Here is a 22,603-nt window from a genome sequence, read left to right as displayed (position 1 = left end):
TTGAAATGAATGTGCATCACGTGTTCCGGGATGGACCCGAACCTTTTCATCGTCCATCATCGATTTCCTGTAAACATTCGATCACTTAGATCCAAGAGTATCATCACCATACATTATGCAATCTCGAAGATCGGCTCGTAAAGCAGTGACTCGGCGCAAGATTGCTCTGGCGTGTGAACCCTGTCGAGACCGCAAGTCACGCTGTGACGGCCAGAAGCCCATCTGCGGGCCCTGCGAGCGACGGTCTTACACCATCGATCGCTGCATCTTCAAAGCCGACAATGCGCGATCGGCGAGTAACGATGAGTAAGTCGATCAAATTCTCTGAAAACCTTTAGTCCAAAAGCTGACGCTGCAGATACCTCCGCGCTCTCCATCAGCGCATCCGAGACCTGGAAGAGGCCTGTTGCAGCGCGGGTGTTTCCGTGCTACCATCGGGGACAGAGGACATCGTTGCTGGCTCACATGGACAGTCTGCTGCTCAGATACCCCTCATAGGATCATCTCGGCCGCATCAAGCAATCTGGGATCAAGCTGCCGCCTATTGCTCGCCGCACTCTGACACTGGCCCAGTCCATCTCGAGTCACCTGCTGCCCGCAGCAATGTCACCGCTATGGGAGCCATTAATTCGGTCGCTAGTCCGGTCGAGCAAGGGTCAAAGCCCCTATGGCGATCAAATGAATACTTTGGAAGCTCGTCCACCGCTTCGTTGGTGCGGTTCCTCGCCCGCGGTGCAATCCCTGGCGGTTCGAGCCCTGTCCGCCCATCACGGAATCAGCCTCGGGACGCATCGCCGCAAGGTCAAGGTGTTTGGCCCTCGTCCCGGGCCCAAGTTGATGGCTTCTTGCTTCCTCCGCGGGATCTAGCCGACCACCTGCTGCAGTGCTTCTGGGATCGGGTGTACTGTCTGTACCCGTTCTTCGACCGGGCGAGTTTTCAGGATGCGTATGACAATCTGTGGCTCCCGAGGAGCCAGTCAGGAAAGTCGCTGAGTGAGCTTGATATTGGCCTCGGAAGCAAAGCCGACTCTGGACCGCGCTCGCTCGTTTTCGTCTGCGCGCTGAACACTATCTTTGCGCTTGGCTGCTACTTTGCCAACGGTATCCCGGTGACCGAGCGAGAGGCAGTTTCCTATACCTTCTTCCTCCGGGCAAAACAGCATATCGGATTGGATATGATGGACGTTCGGACTATCGGCGTCGTACAGACGCTGCTGGTCGTCGCGCTATATTTGCAGAGTACGCCGTATCCGCACCGATGCTGGAACTCGATAGGGGTGGCTTGTCGAATTGCCCAGGGGATAGGACTTCATGAGGCGCAGCTGTACGAGCAGAAGAGTCCACTGGAGCAGGAGATTCAGCGGCGAACCTGGCATGGCTGCGTGATGATGGACATGTATACCTTTCCATTCGATAGCAGCCTAAGACTTGACTAATCAGTCTGTAGGATCGTGAGCATGACTTATGGTAGACCAAGTATGACCTCGCACCTCCCGAGTGTTCCCTTACCAGGAACCGAAGAGGAAGAACACTCTTCCGGAACCCCATCGCCGATGGCCTTCTACATCGCCACCATTGAGCTATACCGCATTCTCGACAGTATCCTATCCGACATCTACCGCGCATGGCGCGGTCGCAGCAGCCCTGGGTCTAGAAGACACACAACCAAACACGGTGGGCTGGATGTCATCATGGAACTTGAAGAGAAACTCTTCGAGTACGAAAACAGCCTTGCCCCTTTCCTCAATTGGAACCGTCCATTAGACCAAGCTACCAATCCTGAACAAACGACTCTCCATCGACAGCGAAACGTCCTCCACGCTAGATACCTATACCTCCGCCTCCTCCTCTACCGACCCATCCTGACCCAACTCTGCGCCGAGTGTACCCACCCGCGAACTCAAGCAGACAACCACTCCGGCTCCAGCTCCAATTGCAGCACCCTATATACATCCATCCTCTCCAAATGTGCCGCCGCCTGCGTCCGCGCAGCAATTGACCTCGTCTCCTTCGTCCACGAAACCTATCACACTTCCGCCACCGACCCATGGTGGTATAATGGCTTTTGTAAACTATTCCTTCCTTATGATCTGGTTAGGTATAGATCTAATAAATCTGAACAGATACTTCCACAGCAGGCACGGTCCTCATCATGTCCTCCTCCTGCCGCACGATCCTGGCCGAGCTCGACGCAAGTCTCGTACACGAAGCTTGGTCAACATGCGAGCAGATCCTCATGTCCATGAGTTCCTTTAGCGTATCTGCGCGCAACAGCCTGCTCTTCCTCAGGACGGCACGGACTCAGGTCATGGCGGAGAATGGCAGTCATGTAGATAGCGATCGCAATCAGGCCCGGCAGGAACAGGGCCAGGAGCAGGGGCAGTTGCAGGAGAACCCGTTCGTGGATCCGAATGGACCTTTTTCGAGCCACTGGGATGCGTCTGCGGATGAGTTGGAGTTGGGGTTTCTGGGGCCTTTTGATTACGGGGAGATGCAAGGGTGGCTGGGAGACGGCTCATAAATCTCCATTCTATCTAGCTCACCGCAGGTTTCCGTCCAGACACATCGTTCGCTTAGCTAGTTACAAATCAGGTGCGGAGAATGATAATCTAGTTTTGGTCATTAAACCTATTTATCCCACTTTGTCTCTGTCCTCGGTGTCTGATTTTGGCTAGAGGAAGCGAGACTTCCACATCGGATCAGGACAGGACCGGTCTTATTTTGCTCGTCGAGTTTGTACCCTAACTTACTCAAGTCTCTGTGGGTGAGAAATGTGGTAGGCTGGACTGTCTCTATAACAGTGCGGGGTCGAAATGCGTAGAAGTCAGGGATGCAATCTTTAGTTACCAGGGACCTAGGGGCGGGCGTCTGTGGCTAATCCCCTTAAAGTTATTGCTGTCAAGCCATTCTTCCCGAAATATTTGCCAAATCAATCGACCTGCGCGGTAGGACAAGATTGTCACTTTTCGTTGCAGTAGAATGGTACTAGTAGGCTCGGGTGTCCATGTTGGATGCTCATCTTGTAACTTCCATAGCGGGCTAAGCTGGCTCAGAAAATGCTGGAGTAGTTGTTTATACACCATCTGGCTTTGGTGTCCGGAAGCCTATGGAAAATGAGGGTATAGGCAAGTTATGAAAAGCAACTGCGGTTTGGGTCTCTTGACCAGTCACATCATTTGCACCAGACTTGTTCAAAGCTCTGTTCTTTCCTTATCAGGGACTGGGTATGATCATGAGTAATTTGGGCAAAGTTAAGATAAGAAGGCGACTTCAACAAGATAAATTTGGAAGATCTCCCAAACGGTGCTCAATTCAAATATGGGCGGCACTGCCCATCTCCTCTTCCCAAGACAACCACATACATCCCGACGTGACAATTTGCTTGGCCGGAGATAAATCGGATCTGCCGGATCCGGCGAAATCTGTAAGAAGGGTCGACATATGCCTAAGCAACCAATTTGGCAAAGGCTGGAATGGCACGGCCCAAAACTCACAAGGCAGCGTCGAACAAGACGGATAACTAGATGTCCATCGTTGTTTATCTCCCCACACTTTGTTGGTGCCACTGTTATGTTGGAAACAAATGGACTCCCTCCGTCTCGCCCGTATACGGACCGAGTTAATGGCGATACATATGCCAGGTAATCAATTATCTCGGCCAGATCGACTCTCTGCGTAATGTTATTAGCTGTCATGACCGGTGATCCAGGCCAATCGACAAACCTTTCCCCATAGGATCATTTCTTGTACGCGGCGCATATATATCATGTCATATGGATTTGCGGCTCCGCTCACAATTCCAGGAAAAGGTGCTATGCAGTCTGCTTCGCCGGAGATGAATCGGATCTTTCCGGTCCGATGAAGTTCATTAAAGTCGTGGATATCTCCCAAGGCAGCTACAATAGGAAAGCCCTAGAATGGAACCGCTAAATAGCATTGTCTATGTCAGGAATAACTAAACCTTATCTTGAGGAAGAAGTAGGCTAGAGAGACCTATATTTTAGTGAAGGGTTTACTGGGTCTGATCCCTGGTTCTGGTTAGTCAACGGTCTCCCATTTTGCAAGTAGATACGTTGTGCTGAGATATAAGATGTGTAGGGGACTCAATTCCGTTACTACAAGCAATATCCATCTAATAGGTAGGTAAGGCGAGTCTCAATAAAGTAAGCGGCGATATATATAAACCTGTTAATTGCTTGCGGCAATTCTGGTGTCTTGGTTTGAGTTAGGACACTCCACCACATGCCGATATTTTCCGCTTGAGCATACTCTGTAGAGTAGATCTGATCTGATTGAAATCTCCGACTATTCTTGATATGACATGTTTCACTCTCTTGACCAATGATTGAGATCCTGAAGAGTCACTAGGTACTCGTCCAATATAGTCATCGGCGTTATGTAGCCTCTCGGCGGAACTATGTAAAACACAGTTACGCAATGTCGTGGGCGGGGAGTCCCCCAGTTATCGACCTGTGACTCGTAGTATCTTTGTTGTGCTGCTAACGAGCCCCTCCGGTTCTCACAATTAGGGAACGATAACTGGTGATATGCCAAGATTTGAATGTCTCGGAAAGACCTTCGCCGTACTAGATATGTCATAGGTGAGGTTAATCTCGGAGATACTCGTAGTTGTTCAGGCATATTACTCGACACAGGCCCTGGAATGTATGTCGTTTTTGGCAATGTTCGCGTGAGTTCCAGGTCCGTCGCAATGAGTTCCGTTCGGCCGACACAAAGTTAACATGTTAGATTGACTATTAGACGAGTACGCCGGAATTCCAGACTTGGCACCATACCATTCAGGGCTTCAATCACTAGTCCAGGGGGGCGGAACATACTCTATCATGTACCGTCAGAAGTGTGCTCAGGTGAGCATATCTTGGCATGTGGCGGAGTGTCTTATTTAAGCCAAGACATCAGGATTGCCGCAGGCAATGGACGTAAGACGAGGTTTTTCATTGTCCTCTCGGTATAGACAGACTCTTGCTCGTTCCACCTCTGTCAATGTTGTTGCCTGGAGATATATGGACCCTCCTTACAGACGTCTACATTTCATCGGATCCGACAGGCCCGATTGATCTCCGGCCTAGCTAACACATGGTGTCTCGGGTTGTGCGCGAACCTGCAGACCCATACGAAGTAACATTGGCGGACTTTAAGACGCGATCAACTAACATTACGTCAAGATAATATGTATATTTACGTACTCCGGAGTAGTAAAAATGATGGCTAAGCAGCTGATGAAGGCCCAAACTGCCTTTTTGGCTAGATAGCCATTGCCGACGTTGTGTAATTAATTGAATTGCTTCGTTTCTCTGCGTTGGTGGGATTTTGCGTTGGGGTGCAGACCTGCACGCCGAAGGGCGGGTGGGTCTGCTTAACGGGTTTAGACCTGACCCCTCTACCCACAGGTTATGGCGAGGCCTGGTCTCATACAAGACTATATCGTACATACGACTACTTCCAAACAAGAGCTAGCTATAATCCTGTTCTACAGACCGGGTTTAGCTACTTTCTAAAACCAATGCGGGGCTTATCTTGTGAAAATTATCAAAAAGGGCAGTCTAGAACAATCAAGGTTTTAGTGAAGAGCTACTGGATGTCTAGGATGATGAGCAGATTTCTTCGTCAACGTCTCCCATTTCGGAAGGGTTTGGTAGACTATCTGAGACGTTTGGTATCAGGAAACCCATGCTTATCAGAATATGGCGGTATAAGTTTGCATTCCACGAGGGACTTCACTATAGGCCAAGACAACTTTCCCCGAGTAGAGCGTAAGGATGGAATGAGTACAATATAGCGTTTGTTTTCCTCTAACTGGGTATTAGGTTGACACGTGGTTCTCTGGGGATATAGAATCGTGTGGGTTACATATAAAAGCACAGTTAATGTCCCTCTCCTCCTCTATCTTCTCTTGTTTATCAGCTCCTCCAAAACATCCTATTCACGTCTTGTAAGACAAACCAGGGTCATGTCAAACACAAATGCTGGCCTGTTCCTCACGGCCGTGCTGGCTTGGTTCACCCGAGACTTTGAGAGGGTAATCAATCGCCTTGATACTGTTAACAATGCCCGCGCGATTGAATGGAGGACGGATACTGTGACGGACTTTCGTGGTCACCCTGTTCCTGCAGCTGCTGAACGGCTGATCCGCTGGGACACCAGACACCCTGACCAAGTCTTCCAGCACGGATTCGTTCCCCAGTATACACCTCCAGAAGGAGACGCACTTCGTGATCAATACCTCAATCTGGAGACATATGTCGGACAAAACACCCCTTCCATATTTGTCAGCACTGCTCGGTATTATAATCAAGACGGTCGCAACCAAAGATGGACCCCTCGCAACATAGCGAATCGTTTCGAGTACGAGATTTTTGCCTATGGTGGTATTGACATCAACCTTAGCTTGGGTCATGATCATCAGTACAGCAACCAGAGGGAGATAGCATTCCCCGGTGGTATCAGGCCCGAGTTCATTCGGACCGCTCGTGAATATGATGGGGACGGGCGAATCATTCGCATATGGGTCAATGGAGGTTTCGATCCATCCGCTAATGGTGCCGGCCACTCGCCTGATCTCCGTCAGTTCCCTGACCCAGTGTGTGGGTCAAGAATTCCTGTGGTGTATTGGACGGGTCCTAATTCCAATCGACATGATGAGCTTCGACGTGACACCATGTCCGCTGTGGAACCCATGCGTGAAGACGGCGGCCTTCAGACCGATGACTTGTTTAACGAGCAATGCCCCGCCATCCTTCAGCCAAATGAGCATATCGACTCTGTGAGGCTGGATGTCCAACTCTCAGATGATCTATCTTCCGGAACCGATGATGATATTTTTGCAAAAATTGGAACCGGCGAAAAGTTAATAACACTCTTCAAGGCGCCCTCTAGAGGCGAATCCAAGAATATCGAGGTCAACCTGCAAGAAATCTATGGAAAGAGCAGAATTCGGATCACAGACCTGAAGAGTTTGACCATATTCCAAGCTCCAGTGCCCCACCCTATTGCTTCTGATGACTTCAAGATAAAGGGTAGGTTATCTGGTCTGCAACACATTCATCCCTCCTAGTCACTAATAGACTATGAATAGGTTTCACATTGTATATTCACACCGTCCAGTCTGGCCGATCTCTTGTGAATAGTCAATACAGCTCACTGGAAAAATGGCTGGGAACCAAAAAATCAGAGCTTACGCCGGTCTGGTCGGGAAAGCTTGATATTCGTGAGTGGGTTGACAACAGGAATGTCTAGAAAATTTAATCTAAGACTTGAGGAGGGGTCTAATTTCGATAGCGCAGCCTGTAAGTTTCTTGTTCGTTAACTTCTAGTTTGCTTCTTGGTTCCTCATGCCGCCCACATGTTACGGTAGATCTAGTGAAAAATAAACCCATCTGCGTAGTTACTCCTATATATATATATATATATATTTATGCTGTTAGTTAAAAATCTTCAATTTTGAAGTTGTGACAGGAGTAGAAACTGAACGCCCGATGAGGGCGGGCGCCAGGGGAATTGAAGAGGATTGTAGATTGACTTGAAATTCACGAGAAACAATGTAGCCGAGAATGATCAATACGCGGAAAGCCGGGCTACATTCATTAAGTCCATGGCCCAGTTCTGCCAGACCCAAGCATTCGACGGGATTGATATCGGCTGGGAATGTATGTGCCCCTACTTCTCGTTACCGGATTGGCCTCACCACAGTTCTCATAGACCCTGTTGCCGACGATCGTGGGGGCGAGCGGAGGATTTTGCCAAATATGTCTGTCAACTTTCTGAAAGAGCTCAGGTCCGCTGCTGGACAGCTTGGAATCTCATTGACTCTCAAGGGTTTGACGTGGTCAATCTTGAACCGTACGTCGATTGGTTCAACTTCATGAGCTATGATATACTCCTTACGTATCGTATCTAGTTTCCTAGTAGGCGAGTCCTAATAATGATCCCCTCTCGTTTATATATCTCTTCGCAGGGCAAGCTTGCACATCAACGGATGCTTCTCCCAAAAAGAGAATATCTTCTGATTCTTCCAATCGCGACTCTCTTCACACAACTCCAGATCAAAATTCCAAAGCACTCTAGCAAGTACCATCCGCATCTCAGCATATGCTAAGTTTCTGCCAATGCAGTCCCGTGGTCCCACGGAGAACGGTTGAACAACGTCACGCTTGTCCGAGAAGAACGGTGAGGCGGGCTCATCCTTGGCTTCTGGGAGCCAGCGCTCAGGGATGAATTGGCCTGGCTGGTGGAAATTCAGCGGGGACAAGTATGCCGCAGATTGGTGGACAGAGACCTTGGTCTGCGCAAGTCAGTGACTGAATTCTGACTGAGCGTGTCACGAGTTTAAGTAACCTACCAGTCCGGGGATATTATAACCTGAGATCTGCCTTAGTGTTTCCATCTGACGTTGGAGTCCACCCGGCACGGGAGGATAAAGTCGGAAGGCTTCGTTGAGGCACGCCAGCATGTACGGTAGCTGCAATGTGATTTCGCTAAATGTCATATCTGCTTCTGATGCAAAGACGGATCGAACTTCTTGTGTCGCCTTGTCTAGTGCTTCCGGGGTCCGCAGCAACCAGTAGGTCACACCAGATAACAGGGTTGCCGTGGTCTCACTGCCAGCAATGAAGAGGACATTGGCATTTGCCTCAAGCTCCTCCTTGCTGAGTTCGCCTTTATCACCGTGATGTCTTATCATTGAGTCCATGAAGTCCCCACGGCGGTGCGCCGCCGTAGAGTCCAACCTTTTTTGCACGATCATCTTGACATGCTCAACCTGCTTCTTCCGAGCTCCCATGAACGACGTAGGTAGAAAGGCGAGGATCGCCTTGAACAACAATGGGTAGTGTTCCATCCCCCTCAGAAAGGGACCCACCTTGAGGAAATCAAACACGGTTGCAACCAAGTGATGACACTGGGAGCTATCTAGTCCCCCGAACGGTTCGCCAAATGCAAGGTCGCCGATTAAGTCGAATGTCGTCAAGCTATACCATTTAACCATATCTGCTGGCACACCTGCTTCTGCAAACTCCCGGAGCCGACCGATCAATTTGTCAACGTACCCAGTGACGATCGGCTCCTGCGCCTGCAGTCCTTTTGCGGAAAAGGCGTGCGAAAGAGCTTTGCGGAACCGCTTGTGATCGGCATCGTTGGCGGTCAGGATGTCTTTGCGAGCGTTGGCGGACATGATTACTTTAGGTAATTGACGGTGACCATGCCCATAGATATCCCTCCAAGCTTCTGCGGTTATGAAGGAGACAGCGTCGGGGCTGAACCGCACCACTTCGCCGTATTTTCTATGCCAATGTCGCAGGTCATGGTCTAGTCTCCCTCGGATAGCTGAAACATGTTCCAAGAGCGGGAATGCGATCCATGATTTCGGGCCGGGAATATGGCTCAAGGGGTGAAAGAATATGATTCTTATTGATGATAGAAGTATATGGACGAGGTATAGTACTATTGCGATCCCGAGAGTGGAAATCATATCTGCAGCTCGTGGTCGTAGAATGGCACAGCACACCGATTGTGGCATTGATCTGGCCTTTTTAAGGCTTCTTTGGGGGGATCAATGTATAGCATAGTTCTCATGGCTTGCATTAGAAGCCCAGACACTGGATCAGTGGTGATACAGATGTGACAGCTTCGTGCACTAATGCAGTAGAATGACTGGACATAAAAGTTCGTATGGCTGGGCCATTCATGCTAGCATCAGAGGAGGCTATGCATACGCCAGAATATTATCGTTAAGTCTACATTTCCAGCTCTATGGACAATCACAACAGCTAACAATTTCCAGAGTTGTTCATTGTTACACAGCTCGCTCCTAACCGTATTCAGTCGAGCGTAGATACGTTACGACGGCTCATGATGCAAGCACATTAACCAATGTCTGCCTGTTTATAACGGTTTCCTTTCTTTTTGCCTTTCGCTTTCACCCATTCACTTCTGCACAAATGTCAACACGAGCTAGTTTCTAGTAAACCCGACCTTCAACCTTCCCCTCATCCTCTGGAAGTCTATGTGATGTTTCCTATCGGAGACCAGTTGCCGGAGAGTCACTTCGACGGTCGGAGGCCGAGTCCAACGCTCTATGGCAATGCACCCAGCATCTGCGCTGACGCAATTTTGACTATTTTGGCGCTAGCTCCAATTCACGTCTCAGAAGCAGGGTGGTCATGAGGGCTCATCATGGTCCCGTGAACATAAGTTTTTAACGCCCTGAAAGCTGGTGGCATAGGTGTCCTGCAAGTTTGCCTTCGCCGCCTATCGGCGCGATGTCAAGCGGCAAAAGCAGCTCAGTCCATCACTTCTGAGAAAAACAAATTCAGCTTATGCCCGTGATCAATCATCTTCTCGGGGATGCCAGATATGCTTTTGTTGGAAGGAAATGTAATACATTGAACATCACCTTGTTACTAGTAGATCATGGCAAAATTGTAAAGTATCGAGCTGGCTTTGCATTTCTGAGTTGGTGTAATTTATTAAATTACGCCGAAATTTCAAATCTCCAATGGAAGTGCCATACCTACTTCCCCAGCTCTATGTCTTTACGGAATAGTAATAGATGGGACCTTTAAGCAACTTCATTGCCAATAAAGGCTTCCATGAAGACGAACAGTCGTGTACTCTGGTCTAGACGAATGATCCCATGACATATGCCCGCTTGTCAGCTAGCTCATAACTGTCATAGATACGTTCTTGCCTTGTTCTTGTTGTCTTGTTCCTCAAACTCGATAGATTTACCCAGAGCCAATAATGTAGTCTGCAGCGTACACGGACGGTCAAGGGAGGATAAAGGCTGAGAGAACTTTGCATAGCAATGTCCCTGCAGAATGTAGAAGGACCATGCGCCCCAGGTCTGGCGGCGGTATATGTTCTGTTCTGAATCAACTCTAAGCTGTGCAACAAAGGGTGAGCTTTGATAGGGTAGCTGGATAGAAACTGTTAAATGCTAAGCAAGTTCAGATACAATACGTATAACTGTCCCCACCCTGGTTTATCTCCAACCTATGAGGTTTATATCTCGGATGGCAGGGTAAAAGGTTCCGGGGACCCCATTGGTCGCCGGGGGACAGGTAACTGGCCATGTTCACCCCTGGAGATGAAAATAAGCTTCGCATAGTAGCCTTAGAATACAAAGCTTCCCCGCACTAAATACCCCGCATTGCCCTTGGCAGTCGCAAAATAGGCGCGTTTACCCCTAAGTTTCCACTCATGGCTTTTAACATCCGCCTATTTCCGTTATGAGAGCTCTTTGGCACAGACGTGCGCTGCTCTGTGTAACAAACCCAATGAACAGGAAAGGATCTTATTCGCAAGCTCATACTAGAAGACTAAACTCAAGAAGGAGAGGAGAATAGAACACCGCTAATAGAACAATGATATAGGGAGAGTGCCGGTGTAACAACGTAATAGGCTATCCCATTACGGAATATTGGAATCTCAATTTTTTTCCTGTTACAAATTACATTTCGAGGGGTCTGATCAGGCTTAGTCGTCCTAGACGGTAAGACGAAACTTTCAGATATTCTATTTCTTGGTTCTGCCACTACTTTTTTCTATATTAAAAATAGTACTCTAACACCAGGCAACTGTGACAACCTCAATGAATAGGCAGCGATCTTATGAGACTCGGAGCGGACAGGAAAGGAAGCCCTCCGTCATGATTGAATCAAAGCAGCTTACACTGCTGACTTAGGCCAACAGCATCTTATACCTTATACCCTCACCGATTACGTCGAATTTCCGAGATACTTATCAACCAAACGTCCTGTGTTGGAAGCGAGCTGTTTCAGTTACTTGATCTACAGTTAGGTTAATACCAACCAGTACTCGTCCAGTAAGCAGTCTTTGACAGCCAGACATACCATTCTTTGTATGAACTCCGTTCTCAAATTAAACAGATTTGATGCGCCCTTGGAAAACTCGTAATTATGACCACCCCGTGGTAGTAACTTGGCTTCGACATCAGGGGATCTGACGAATCGCTTCGCCAAGGAGTTGAAGGTTGGCTGCGCTTGCTCAGCTCCGGCCCAGACCAGTTCATACTCCGCGGCGAGATATTGAACAGGAATCTATGAGTATCAATAGTTGGTACTTTTAGATGCCACATGAGCTTAGTGATACCGTTACCGCAGGTAGAGTTTCGCAGACAAATCTGGCGTACCACTCCTGCGTAGCACACTCCTTCAACTCCGATTTCAGGCCTGGGTGTTTTTTTAGGTAACACTGCTCCTCTGGCAAGTGCGAACTGACTCACCTGGTTCGAAGATCAGTTGTAAGACGTCGGGATTGAATACATTCCGTTTAATGAACTCTTCTGGTCCCAAAAGCCGGCGCACCATCTCACGGGACTCTTTAAACACGATGCGCGGGTTCTCCGGCTCCGGGTCAGGCTCAGGAAAAGGAAGCGTAGAGCCCTCTACTGGAACTATGCCCAGAACACTGACCCCTAGAAGCGGCAATTGGTCTCCCGCCTCTGCGGCAATAGCCAGACAAATTGCTCCTCCCAAGGAGTGCCCAATAAGAATGATGCCGCCTTGCCCATTGCAGTGTTCCTTATAGACTTCAGCTATAAGATCGACAAACGCGGGCAATCCGTCCCGAAATGGAGTTTGGGTATTTGGAATCGGGTTGGGACCATGACCAGGACGATGGATGTTGAGAACATCACAACCTAAATCGCTCAGATCATTGGGTAACCTGTTGTTGACAGTTAGCTGGTTCTGATGACAACATATCTGTAGTACGTACGAATAAATAGGATTATCAAAGTAAGCAGCGTTCGTGCCTCCACCGTGGATGAGTACGATGAGGGGATTTCGAGCGTTTACATCTTTCCAGCGACGCTTCAATAGTCCAGTAACCTGGATAGGACCCTTACTGAGAGTGATCACTTCATCATAGGCCTGGGCCATGGCTTAATTTGAGCAGACTCACTGATATTCGGAATATGAGTTGACAAGGCTCAAAGTAAATTGAACAAACAAATACTGAATCATTTTCTGTCAGCCTTTTATCGATCTTCACGCGTCATGCATGGATTAGCGACGACGGGTTAACTTCAAGCCCTCAGAACCTGAAGGGCTATCACAAAGGCAATCGCATCGTCCGGCTGACGATAAAGAAACGATAGGGGGGTAATTCGCTTATACATTTGTTGTAATCAGGTTTACAGAGTTGGGACGCAGCACCCTTAGCCAAGCTAACGTACATTTTATTTATGAGAGAGTAGAACCCTTCTGAGAATTGTCAAGTCCTACGTTGATATGAGTGCCACACCATTGAGGAACAAGCTCCCATTCGTTGCCGTGTACCTTCCTATCCACTGACTTGATATAGAACAATCAAGACTAAAACGTCACCACCTCATGTAGTTTCCAAATATGATGATAAGTTTCTCATAAGGTCAATCATTATTAGTTAAATTGTATTGTTGCACTCTGTAATTATAGCAGGTACAAGTAGTACTACCCAGGGATGAGTTGGAAGACCGTGGACTGCTGCAACCACCCTCATGACTGCCTCAGATCATTACTGCTTTAAGCAGAAACTTAGAATCATCCATGTCCATGGGCAGGTGGTGACTCTGTTCCTCATTCGATCTTTTTAGCATAGTGCTTGTGGAATGAGCAGCCAACCAGAGCTTCAGCTAGGCTTAGTCGCCTACGCGATGTGTGCCTAAGCACCATCCCTTTGCTCTTTACGATCTTCAAATCAAGTGAATATTTACATCAGCTTTACTTTGATTGCTATCTACTGGGGCTGTGTTCTGCCCTCAGCTGATCATAAGTTGCAGCCCCGCTGTTACTACAGGCCAATGGAGACTTCCGGCTATTGCATCCCAAACCATATGCTCTCATGCAGGGAGAAGCTGCTATGGCTACGACATAGTCATATGTTAGGAAGTGCAGATCCCAATTCTTTCAGTAAGCAATAACTTTGTAGGATGGCCTCCTGACGCAGTCTGGGAGAAAGTTAACATTGTTTAGGTGGCACAGAATATGTTGTTGGCAGCCTGCAGAATTCGTGGTCTCCTCAGTAACCCGCATCTTTCTTGATATTGCAGGTTTTGAACGCTTGGCGATATTTGCTCAAGAATACCTAGATATCCTCCGTTACGCAGCCACTACGCTCAATATTGCTCCATTGCGGTACAAAGTAGTAGTGTCATTCACCCTGGATCGCAGCAGAACTTTGCCACCTGGGCAAGGTTTGCTAGTGTTGCGAACGTGTTTTGAGGTGCTACTGATCACTGTATCTGATTGAAAGGAAGGGCCTGCCATGGTTGTGGAGAAACCTCTGCACTATGCTGTGTAGTATTCCTACCAAACTAGGGCCCGTAGATACGATGCTTATACTGCATCCCTCCAGCAGTTTTACAATTATGCAGCATGTTTGAAAAATTTGGCATTAAATTCCAAAATTCAAATTTCACCCGAAAGGCTGTCTCGTTAAAACTCGCATGCTATACAAAACATGAGTTGCCGAAGCGCAGACTTCGTCAGGTCATGGACCTCCTTGTACGATTCCGAACCTGCTTGAGAAAACGCAGAAGAGCAGTGCCACCTGTACCGCGTAATTTCTCGATTTTTATCCCGACATCCGTCCGTCCTTCCGCACCAGGCTGTGCAATATTGCCTGTACCATCTAATGGACATTGGCCCAGTGGGCACGGGCTGGCCTGTCTCTTGCACGACTCGACCACAATATATCGTGTGACCATTTGAATATGCCTGTCACGGAGAGTACGAAGCATATCAAGACACGAATCATACAGAGACTGAAGGACTCTATCATAAGGGCGGGACACCACATACTCCAGGATTTTAGCCACAGGAGATATATCGTCCAAGAAAAGGCGATGAGGACCAAACATGTAATTGCGCATTTCAGCCAGGAACCCATGGGCCAAGGGGCGTCGATAGTTGTTGCAATCTTGCTGTATGTAAACTTCATCGTGCTTGATCCCCAGAACGGCGTCAAAAAAATGAATAAGCGGGCTCTGCGCATTGCTGCCGCCGCTGTACCGGCGGTACTGCCGACATCCGGTGCCATCGTCATACCACACTCCCTTAGGCAGTCCAGCATCTGCCATGTTTTTGCTTCCGGCCAGAAAAGGCCTGATGTGGTAATAGAATATGTGCGGATCACACTTTTCGTACATGCGCTCGAGAAGCTTCCTTATGTCGTATATCCCCTCAACAAAACGTTCGAGAGATCTGATTAGCCCAGCTCGGTCTTGGTATTGAGCAGCTTTGATACCTTCAAGCAAATGTGGTATCGTCTTCGCACCGCGGGCCTCAATGGCCACGGAAACCATGTAAAACCACTCCTCATCAACAGTCCCAGTAAATGTGAAGAGCGCAGCCAGATTTGACGGATCATCCAGCCGACCCGCGGGACAGATCTTTCTATAATTCCACAGGCATAGGCTAGTATATGTTCCGGTGGGTGGCAGTCCGAGGAGAGCGGAGACCTCGAGAAGTGGCACAGCTATCTGAGGCGGGATTTTCTGGAGCAAACCGATTCAATATGTACCTCCCCCAGGTTTGAAAAATGGAATGTGCAGAACGCTAGAAAGGACTGCAGAACGTCTCAAAAGCATAGGATTCCAGTGACGTACATGTGCGGGAGTATGTCCACACCATATATAGCCTTGAAGCAGAAAAGTCAAAACGACATAGGCCCTTTGGCGTTCGGATGTTGTTGTTAGGTAAGTAGTTGGTAATACAGGAATACTATTGATGAATTCCCGGAGGCGGTGGCTCATTAGAAGGACTGGCAAATTTGCAACGATTGTTTCCCATTGTACATAACGATGGGATAGTGATTCTAGAGGAGGCTCTGGTGTAAGGAAGCCTCGTTGCGTTATAGCCTCGTGGTCGGCAAAGATTGTAGAAAGCGCTTCCATTTGGACGCGGATATTTCAATAACCTGAAGAATAGTCAGAGATTTATAAACGAATGTTGATCTCTCGGTCCTTCAATGACGAGTCATGCTGGTCCATGACTTGGGAATGCCCGCCAAATTTTCAATACACGCACAAACCTCGATCATAAACAATAATGTAAAAAGCATGGCTTTAAACGCTGGTAGACATATAAATTCAATCTAGACAAGTTTCGGAATGGCTGTCCTGCAGTAATGTACACCAAACAGAAAGACTGTGGATGGCCTTCCAATAGCTCACAAGAGCAAGTCACTGCACAAGACCTACAGAGGTACATTAGTCATATTTTCCTGTGTGCTATTCAAACTTAGAGTTCTGTTATCATGGCCGATCTTCCTCTTCTCCATGGGAAGAAGACCATATGACTCTAGCTCTGGCGGACAATATCTGGACGCCATGCAAGAAACCCCCATTAAAGCAGCAATTATGCGTCCAGGCTAGGAAAAAAAGTTATGATCAGACGACATAGGCAACCTAAAAACAGGGTGGGTATACTCAAGAAATGCGAGGGATGTATCTGAGTCGAGTCGTTACCTGTTGCGCCTGCCTCTCGAGTACTGCTGGCCAAAAACGCGTACCAGACTCAGGGCCCGTACGCCCATTCTGCTGCAGTTGCCCCTCCATGACGTTGGGTTACCGGTGTAGCTATTTTAAACTTCCGGGCCACCTAGCAGCTGAATGACTGACGTTTAATTGAAGAGTTTGGACGCCATGTGACAATGACGGCATGCAGACAGCATCTGATACATATTTGTGCCTCCAGTAAACCTGTAATACACGAATCTCACAACTGTGTCAAACTCCGAACACTTTCTCGAGTCCATCGCAAATGAAGGCCCTAGCGTTGGCCTGCTATGCTGTGCAACCTAAGCATGGTGAGCAGACGAATGATCAGCAGCGTGACTATTCTTATTAAGTCTTAAGCTGTAGGAGTCTCCACAACGATATGCGTCCTGAATACGAGCTTTTGGATAAGTAAGCTAAAACCAAGAAATAGCTGCCAGTTCTCATGGGTCATGTACCACGTCAATGTTTTAATCCGCCGTTTAGGACGACTGCTATAGGAGGAGCTGAAGGCGTATTAAGGGTTACGTGGAAATAAAGCGTGAAATTTTCAGTTTCCCTGCGGGTAGACCACAATAGCCTTCCTGCTGACATCAACTGGGTGGTAACAGCAGTTCTGAAGTCATTCACTTGCGCATACGTACTCATGGACACTTTGGAACTCTCTCGGTAAATTGGCTGAGGTCTATAAAAATCTCCGCCAGAGTCCGCTCTTCAAAACTGTAGTTGGAATTACTTCTAATAAACATTCCTACATTTGCAGGTGCTTGCCCTTTTCGCCGTCATGGATACCGCTATTGAACTTCGCGGAAGCCCTCTAGTCGAGGATACCTGCCAAACACTTATCCAACGGTTCCAAAAATCCGTGGCTGATTTCCCAGACGAGCTTGCTGTTGTTTGCACTCACCAGTTATGTGACATCTACAACCTCTGCGAGACTAGACTTGGAGAGGATGAGCGTACCAATAACGCCAACTATCTCCGGTTGACATATCGTTCTCTCGATACTGGTGTGAAATTCTTCGCGAAGGGACTCGAGGCCCTAGGGGCAGCAGTCGGTTCACCTTTGTTCGTCATATGCCCCAATCAGATTGAATATGTCATCACAACCCTATCTGCATATCAAATCGGACTCGTCCATGTCCCTTTAAATCCCAGCAATTTGTCCAACGTGACGGAGGTTAAGCATATGTTCCAAACGGTGTTAGATGAGCTGCACCCTACGAATGCGATTATTGTTGCCCAGAATCCCAAGGTGGCTGGTGATATTGATCATATTAATCTTCAAGTTGGCCTCATGAAAGTGATCGTGGAAGGTCATTTGGAGGGATGGGCATCATTCAAGGATCTGCTAGAGCTAGGTCGCTCTACAAAGGAAGAACATGTCAAAACGTCGGATCACCTCGATTCCGAGGAATTGTCCGTATTCTTTACCAGTGGCACTACGTCATTACCCAAAGGATGCCTGGTGAAGACAGCACGAATGATGGATGTTTTGGAAGGCGCCTTGTCTATCAGCCATACCGGGCCCGGCAAATCGATTGCCGTAAGTCTTCCAAACAACCATGGGTTTGGTCATATTTGTTTAATGCTACCACTACTGCGAGGTGCCTGTATTGTGCTTGCTGGGCCTACATTTTCCTCTACTGCCATCATCAAAGCCATTTCGCAAGAGAGGTGCACGCACCTACCTATAGTTCCTTCGATGGCCCATGCCATCCTCAGGGATGAATCACTGCATCAACAGAGGATTGACAGCCTGGAAGTGCTACTCTTTGCTGGAGCCCCACTACCACGAGATCTTCTCCTGCAATGCCGTGATGTTCTTAGAGCTGGTCAAGTCGAGAATTTTTACGGCATGACGGAAGGAGTATTCTGCTGCACTGGCCCCGTACGGGAGCTGGAACAGATCGTGAATGATCGCTATGTGGCGATCGGTCGACCCGTACGAGGGTCGAGAATCCGCATATGTGCTCCGGGCGAACTGTCCTCTGTTCAAAATGGAACTGTGGGAGAAGTACATTTCGCCGGCGACTCCATGATACATCAGTATATGGGGTTGAAAAGTAACGATATCTACTACGATGACGGAAGATTCTGGTTCAAGACCGGTGACCAGGGGTTTGTCGATCCTGACCGTCGCCTGTTCCTAGTTGGGCGATACAAGGACCTAATTATCCGCGGTGGGGAGAACATTTCGCCGGCCAGCATCGAGGCAGTCATGAGCAACCACCTTAAACTGAGTACTTTAGAGCCACAGGTTGTTGCCGGCCTAGATCCTATTGCCGGTGAGCTCCCGGTGGCGGTTGTCAGGGAGGACCTGGATTACTCCCTGATCCAGGAGCTACAGAGCACAGTACGCTCCAAACTTGGAGCTATTTATGTCCCGAACACGATCATATCGTTGCGGAAACTAGGTCTCAATGACTACCCTAGGACCATAGCTGGGAAAGTCCAAAAGTATAAGCTTAAAGAACTTGTACGGAAGTACTGTGAATCCCAGCCTCAAAAATCCTTGAAGACACCCGAGTCCCGCGAACTTGCAGATGCCGTGGTCGAGATATGGGCACGGGTTCTCGGTCTTCTGCCTAGCCAAATCGACATCTGCTCTCCGGTATTAAACGTGGCCGATAGCATTCTCTTGATGAAAGCTCGAGACAGAATCAGGAAGGAAACTGGGCGTACCGTACCGCTTCGGCAGTGGAATTCTGCGTTTACAATTGCAGACCAAATCACGCTCCTTGAGCAAGGTTCCTCTGACGAAAAAGTAGGGTCCGCCGAAGGCACGGAAAATCGACGTTTGGGGCCCCCATCTGCCGAAGAGATCGTTCATTTGCGGGGTGACCCTGATGAACTTGAAGCCACGAAAGCAGCAGTGCAACGGACTATCGCGAAATACAAGCTGACATGGGATGATGTGGAGGATATATTCCCCGCCACGGACCTGATCTACGCACTCAGCAAGTCCCGTGTGGTGAATTCTTGGAACGTTTACGCATCAATTGTTTCCAAATCGGCCAGTGCTCTGGTACGTCATCCGTCCATCATGAAAGTCAACCTGACAGTATACTCATATTCTCGTAGCAAATGAGGGCAGCACTTGAGGCAGTGCTGGCTAACCATCCTCTTTTGTTGTCGTTTTTTGTCAACGACGATTCAATAGGACCTGAACTCGGTCTTTATGCAACCATCCGCCCGCAGAAATCAATCTTCGATCTGTGCATACTGGACTATGGTACGGTGGATACGCTACAGGATGTAAAGGCCCTCACGACGGACTATCCTTTCAAAGACAGTGCCATTCTCCCCGGACCATTGTTCCATGCGCTTATTGTCTTCGTTCTTGAAACGAACTCTGCCGCTCTCATTACGAATAGTTTGTCCAGCTTTTCCTTTTACATCTTTGTGCCTATTGCGAGTTAATATTGACTCCTATATAGTCTCCCATGTGATACTGGACGGCTCATATCTCTCTCTGTTCCACGAAGATATTGATCGTGCTCTTTCGCAAGAGCGTTTGGCCCCGCATCTTCCATTCAAGGTCTGGGCCGATTCTTACTATAGCCTTCGAATGTCTCCCATGGCCCGAGACTCAGTCAACTACCATGTATCCCACCTTCAGAGCCTTAGAAAACATAGAGATGCTCTTCAGAGGCATCCAGTGTATCAGCTGACCGCCTCCAGTGAGCCTGGGCAAGTTGACACTCAGCTCATTCATTTCGCAGCCCCAGGTCTCCTTCGCCTGCGCGACAAATTCCCTGGTCTCTCGCCCCCCGTGATAATGAAGGCTGCCTTTGCCCTGCTTCTTATTCATCAGACAAAGCATACGCATGCTCTCTTTTTAAGCCCTGAGGCGAATCGGTCACAATTTCCATTCATCCCTCATTCATATGCCAAGATCACCAGCTTTGAGGCCGCTGATGTTGCAGGACCAACCTTTAGTTGCGTCTTGAATCTAATTGAGTATCGGCCAAATGAGACCGTGGTGGAATACCTTCTTAGAGTCCAGCAGACTCAGGCTGATTTGACAAGGCATGCGTGCGTACCTTGGCACGAGGTTTTCCGTCTGCTTGGTAGCTCCACTGTTGAAGATATGCCTGCCCTCACTGAAACGGCATTTTTCAATTGGCCCCCTGGGATGGGTGCCTCAGCATTTGGCCTAAATCCCTTCTCCAGCATGCAGATGTTGCATATATCTGTCCGGAGGAAGCTTGGAATGTCGGTTGTCGCGGGCATAGGCGGCCCTGATGGCTGCGAAATCGTCTTCCATCTGCTGGGTTCGGTACCTAACAAGTCGGATTCATGGGTCACCTTAATTGCTGAAAAGCTCAAGGCGATAGCGTCATGGCTTGCAGAAGAGGAATCATGGGGGTTGCCAGTAGGGCAGTTCATTACGTGCTTGTGATAGTAGCGGGTAAGGAGTCAACGTATAGTCATTAACACATTGTTTTACGCAATAAATCGCTACTATAGTGAATATCCCTATATTTAAACGTATACTTCCTTCACCACTTTTACCACATGTAATCGTGGAGATTATGTCAAATTGGATGACCTTGACACAGCACCATATTGCAATATTACCATTATGTATTGGTAACAAGGTAAGTTTCAGAGTGTGCTGCATCGTGCTCTCAAGGGAACCATATTTAGGATTGCGAGTAGTGGTTCAGTCGCTCCGCGGGCATAAGCCGATCCCCTAATTTCAACGAGAAAGCAAGATTGAGCTTCATCTACGGCTGAACATGACCAGCTCAACTAAAAGTAAAGGCAACGTTGCACGACACCAATGCCGGCACTGTCTTCCAGAAAGCTTAAAGGCCGGTTACACTGAACTGTAACAAGGCCTCATGACCACCTCATATTCGAGATGGGCATGAGTTTCAGTGCGTTTTAGGGGTTTTAGTTCAACATTAGGAGCAAAACCAGTTAGAAGTGTTTCTTTGGCTCCTACGTGTCTGTATGTTACGGATCGTCCGAGTTGGTCTCCGACTGTTGATTGTGTAACACTCTTGATCCAATGACCAGCGTTTCGGTATCTGTTGTCCAACCCACATGTGCAGCCAAACCCGAGGGCAGGCCTGAACACCATCGTGCAGAAGTCAAAGGGTCAGTTTAGTACAGAGCATGAACTGTCAGCTTAAGAATCTAGTATCATCAAACGCTCGGACATATAGGTTTTTGAACCACTCAACCGGATGCAGTCTAGAAACAATGTACAGAGGTCAGCTGGATGAGCTCGTCCGTGCTCAGTAGGCTCGCGTCACCATCGCAAAGCTAGGATTCTACTGTACCACTGCTATATCAATTGGATGGAAAGGCCTCCGGAGCTTGTTTCAATTGCTAGGTTGCAAGGGGAGAGCACAGCTTCTTGGGCTATATTTCTCTTAAGCTAGGCGACTGGACGAAGGTTTCCGTCCCGGATCAGGCAGCCATGTTTGAGGGCAAGTGTGTGTTAAGTTTGTTGATCGACATTCGAAATGCACGCTATCCTTCTCCTAGAGCGTATACCCGGCACACATGCGATCTCTTGCGACAGAGTCTTGAGCAAAGGGTCTGGTCTTCTTTGCACGGCTTTGATCCGTTGACTCTCCAAAATTCGGCATTACGCGAATGGCCTTGTAAAAAATATTGGCTGTACGCTGTCAGTAATCTTCCCTACCGACATGGATCTATGATTGCTGCCAAAAGCATAGCAGCTTCGTGGTATCATAACGATTGGAACAATTCCAAGCCGTAATATGTCTCATTCAAATCTGCAGGCAGAATCCTATCAGGCCCAGCAGGTCACAGAGAGAGTATAAAATGTGGTTGCGTTCCTGTGCACGACTTTCTCTTTAGCTATTTTATCTGGACCAGGAAATCCAACTTGAATTCTTGGCGAGCGAAGAAGAAATTCCACTACAAGACATTGCATATCGAACAGCTCTCAGTCCTGAACTATCAAGAGGCAGAGCCTGCATCGTACCTATCATTTTGCATTCTTTGGCAAATTGAAGCTCGCGTATCGCTTTTGCCAGCTTGCATTGCTTCCTGGCCGAAGCAATCTACTATTTCGTTGCCAGCATCCTTTCCTTTTCCGAG

The 22,603-nt window shown here is 48.3% G+C and overlaps 6 protein-coding genes across 6 annotated transcripts; 3 read left to right on the top strand and 3 right to left on the bottom strand.

Annotated features, from left to right (window-relative positions):
* Positions 1–115: 115 nt before the first annotated feature.
* Positions 116–2,521, top strand: Aud_009295 (uncharacterized protein; the record flags this gene model as incomplete). The annotated part of the gene is made up of 4 exons (XM_043294153.1): positions 116–306; positions 359–1,396; positions 1,448–2,067; positions 2,124–2,521. 4 exons carry the CDS (start codon positions 116–118, stop codon positions 2,519–2,521), a joined length of 2,247 nt encoding a protein of 748 aa, XP_043150088.1.
* Positions 2,522–5,971: 3,450 nt separating this feature from the next.
* On the top strand, positions 5,972–7,257 carry Aud_009294 (uncharacterized protein; the record flags this gene model as incomplete). The annotated part of the gene is made up of 2 exons (XM_043294152.1): positions 5,972–7,037; positions 7,097–7,257. The coding sequence occupies 2 exons, from the start codon at positions 5,972–5,974 to the stop codon at positions 7,255–7,257; spliced, it is 1,227 nt and encodes a 408-aa protein (XP_043150087.1).
* A 700-nt stretch (positions 7,258–7,957) lies between these two features.
* On the bottom strand, positions 7,958–9,190 carry Aud_009293 (cytochrome P450; the record flags this gene model as incomplete). The annotated part of the gene is made up of 2 exons (XM_043294151.1): positions 7,958–8,302; positions 8,360–9,190. The coding sequence occupies 2 exons, from the start codon at positions 9,188–9,190 to the stop codon at positions 7,958–7,960; spliced, it is 1,176 nt and encodes a 391-aa protein (XP_043150086.1).
* A 2,608-nt stretch (positions 9,191–11,798) lies between these two features.
* On the bottom strand, positions 11,799–12,920 carry Aud_009292 (alpha/beta hydrolase family protein; the record flags this gene model as incomplete). The annotated part of the gene is made up of 5 exons (XM_043294150.1): positions 11,799–11,807; positions 11,871–12,077; positions 12,136–12,209; positions 12,263–12,705; positions 12,757–12,920. 5 exons carry the CDS (start codon positions 12,918–12,920, stop codon positions 11,799–11,801), a joined length of 897 nt encoding a protein of 298 aa, XP_043150085.1.
* A 1,586-nt stretch (positions 12,921–14,506) lies between these two features.
* On the bottom strand, positions 14,507–15,100 carry Aud_009291 (uncharacterized protein; the record flags this gene model as incomplete). Its single annotated transcript, XM_043294149.1, has 1 exon — positions 14,507–15,100. The coding sequence occupies one exon, from the start codon at positions 15,098–15,100 to the stop codon at positions 14,507–14,509; it is 594 nt and encodes a 197-aa protein (XP_043150084.1).
* A 2,203-nt stretch (positions 15,101–17,303) lies between these two features.
* Aud_009290 (putative NRPS-like protein biosynthetic cluster) lies at positions 17,304–20,924 on the top strand (the record flags this gene model as incomplete). The annotated part of the gene is made up of 3 exons (XM_043294148.1): positions 17,304–19,547; positions 19,604–19,895; positions 19,960–20,924. 3 exons carry the CDS (start codon positions 17,304–17,306, stop codon positions 20,922–20,924), a joined length of 3,501 nt encoding a protein of 1,166 aa, XP_043150083.1.
* Positions 20,925–22,603: the final 1,679 nt, after the last annotated feature.

This window comes from Aspergillus udagawae (genome assembly GCF_001078395.1).
Source record: "Aspergillus udagawae IFM 46973 DNA, scaffold_7, whole genome shotgun sequence".
NCBI classification, from domain to species: domain Eukaryota; kingdom Fungi; phylum Ascomycota; class Eurotiomycetes; order Eurotiales; family Aspergillaceae; genus Aspergillus; species Aspergillus udagawae.
This window is presented reverse-complemented; position numbering and strand designations above follow the sequence as displayed.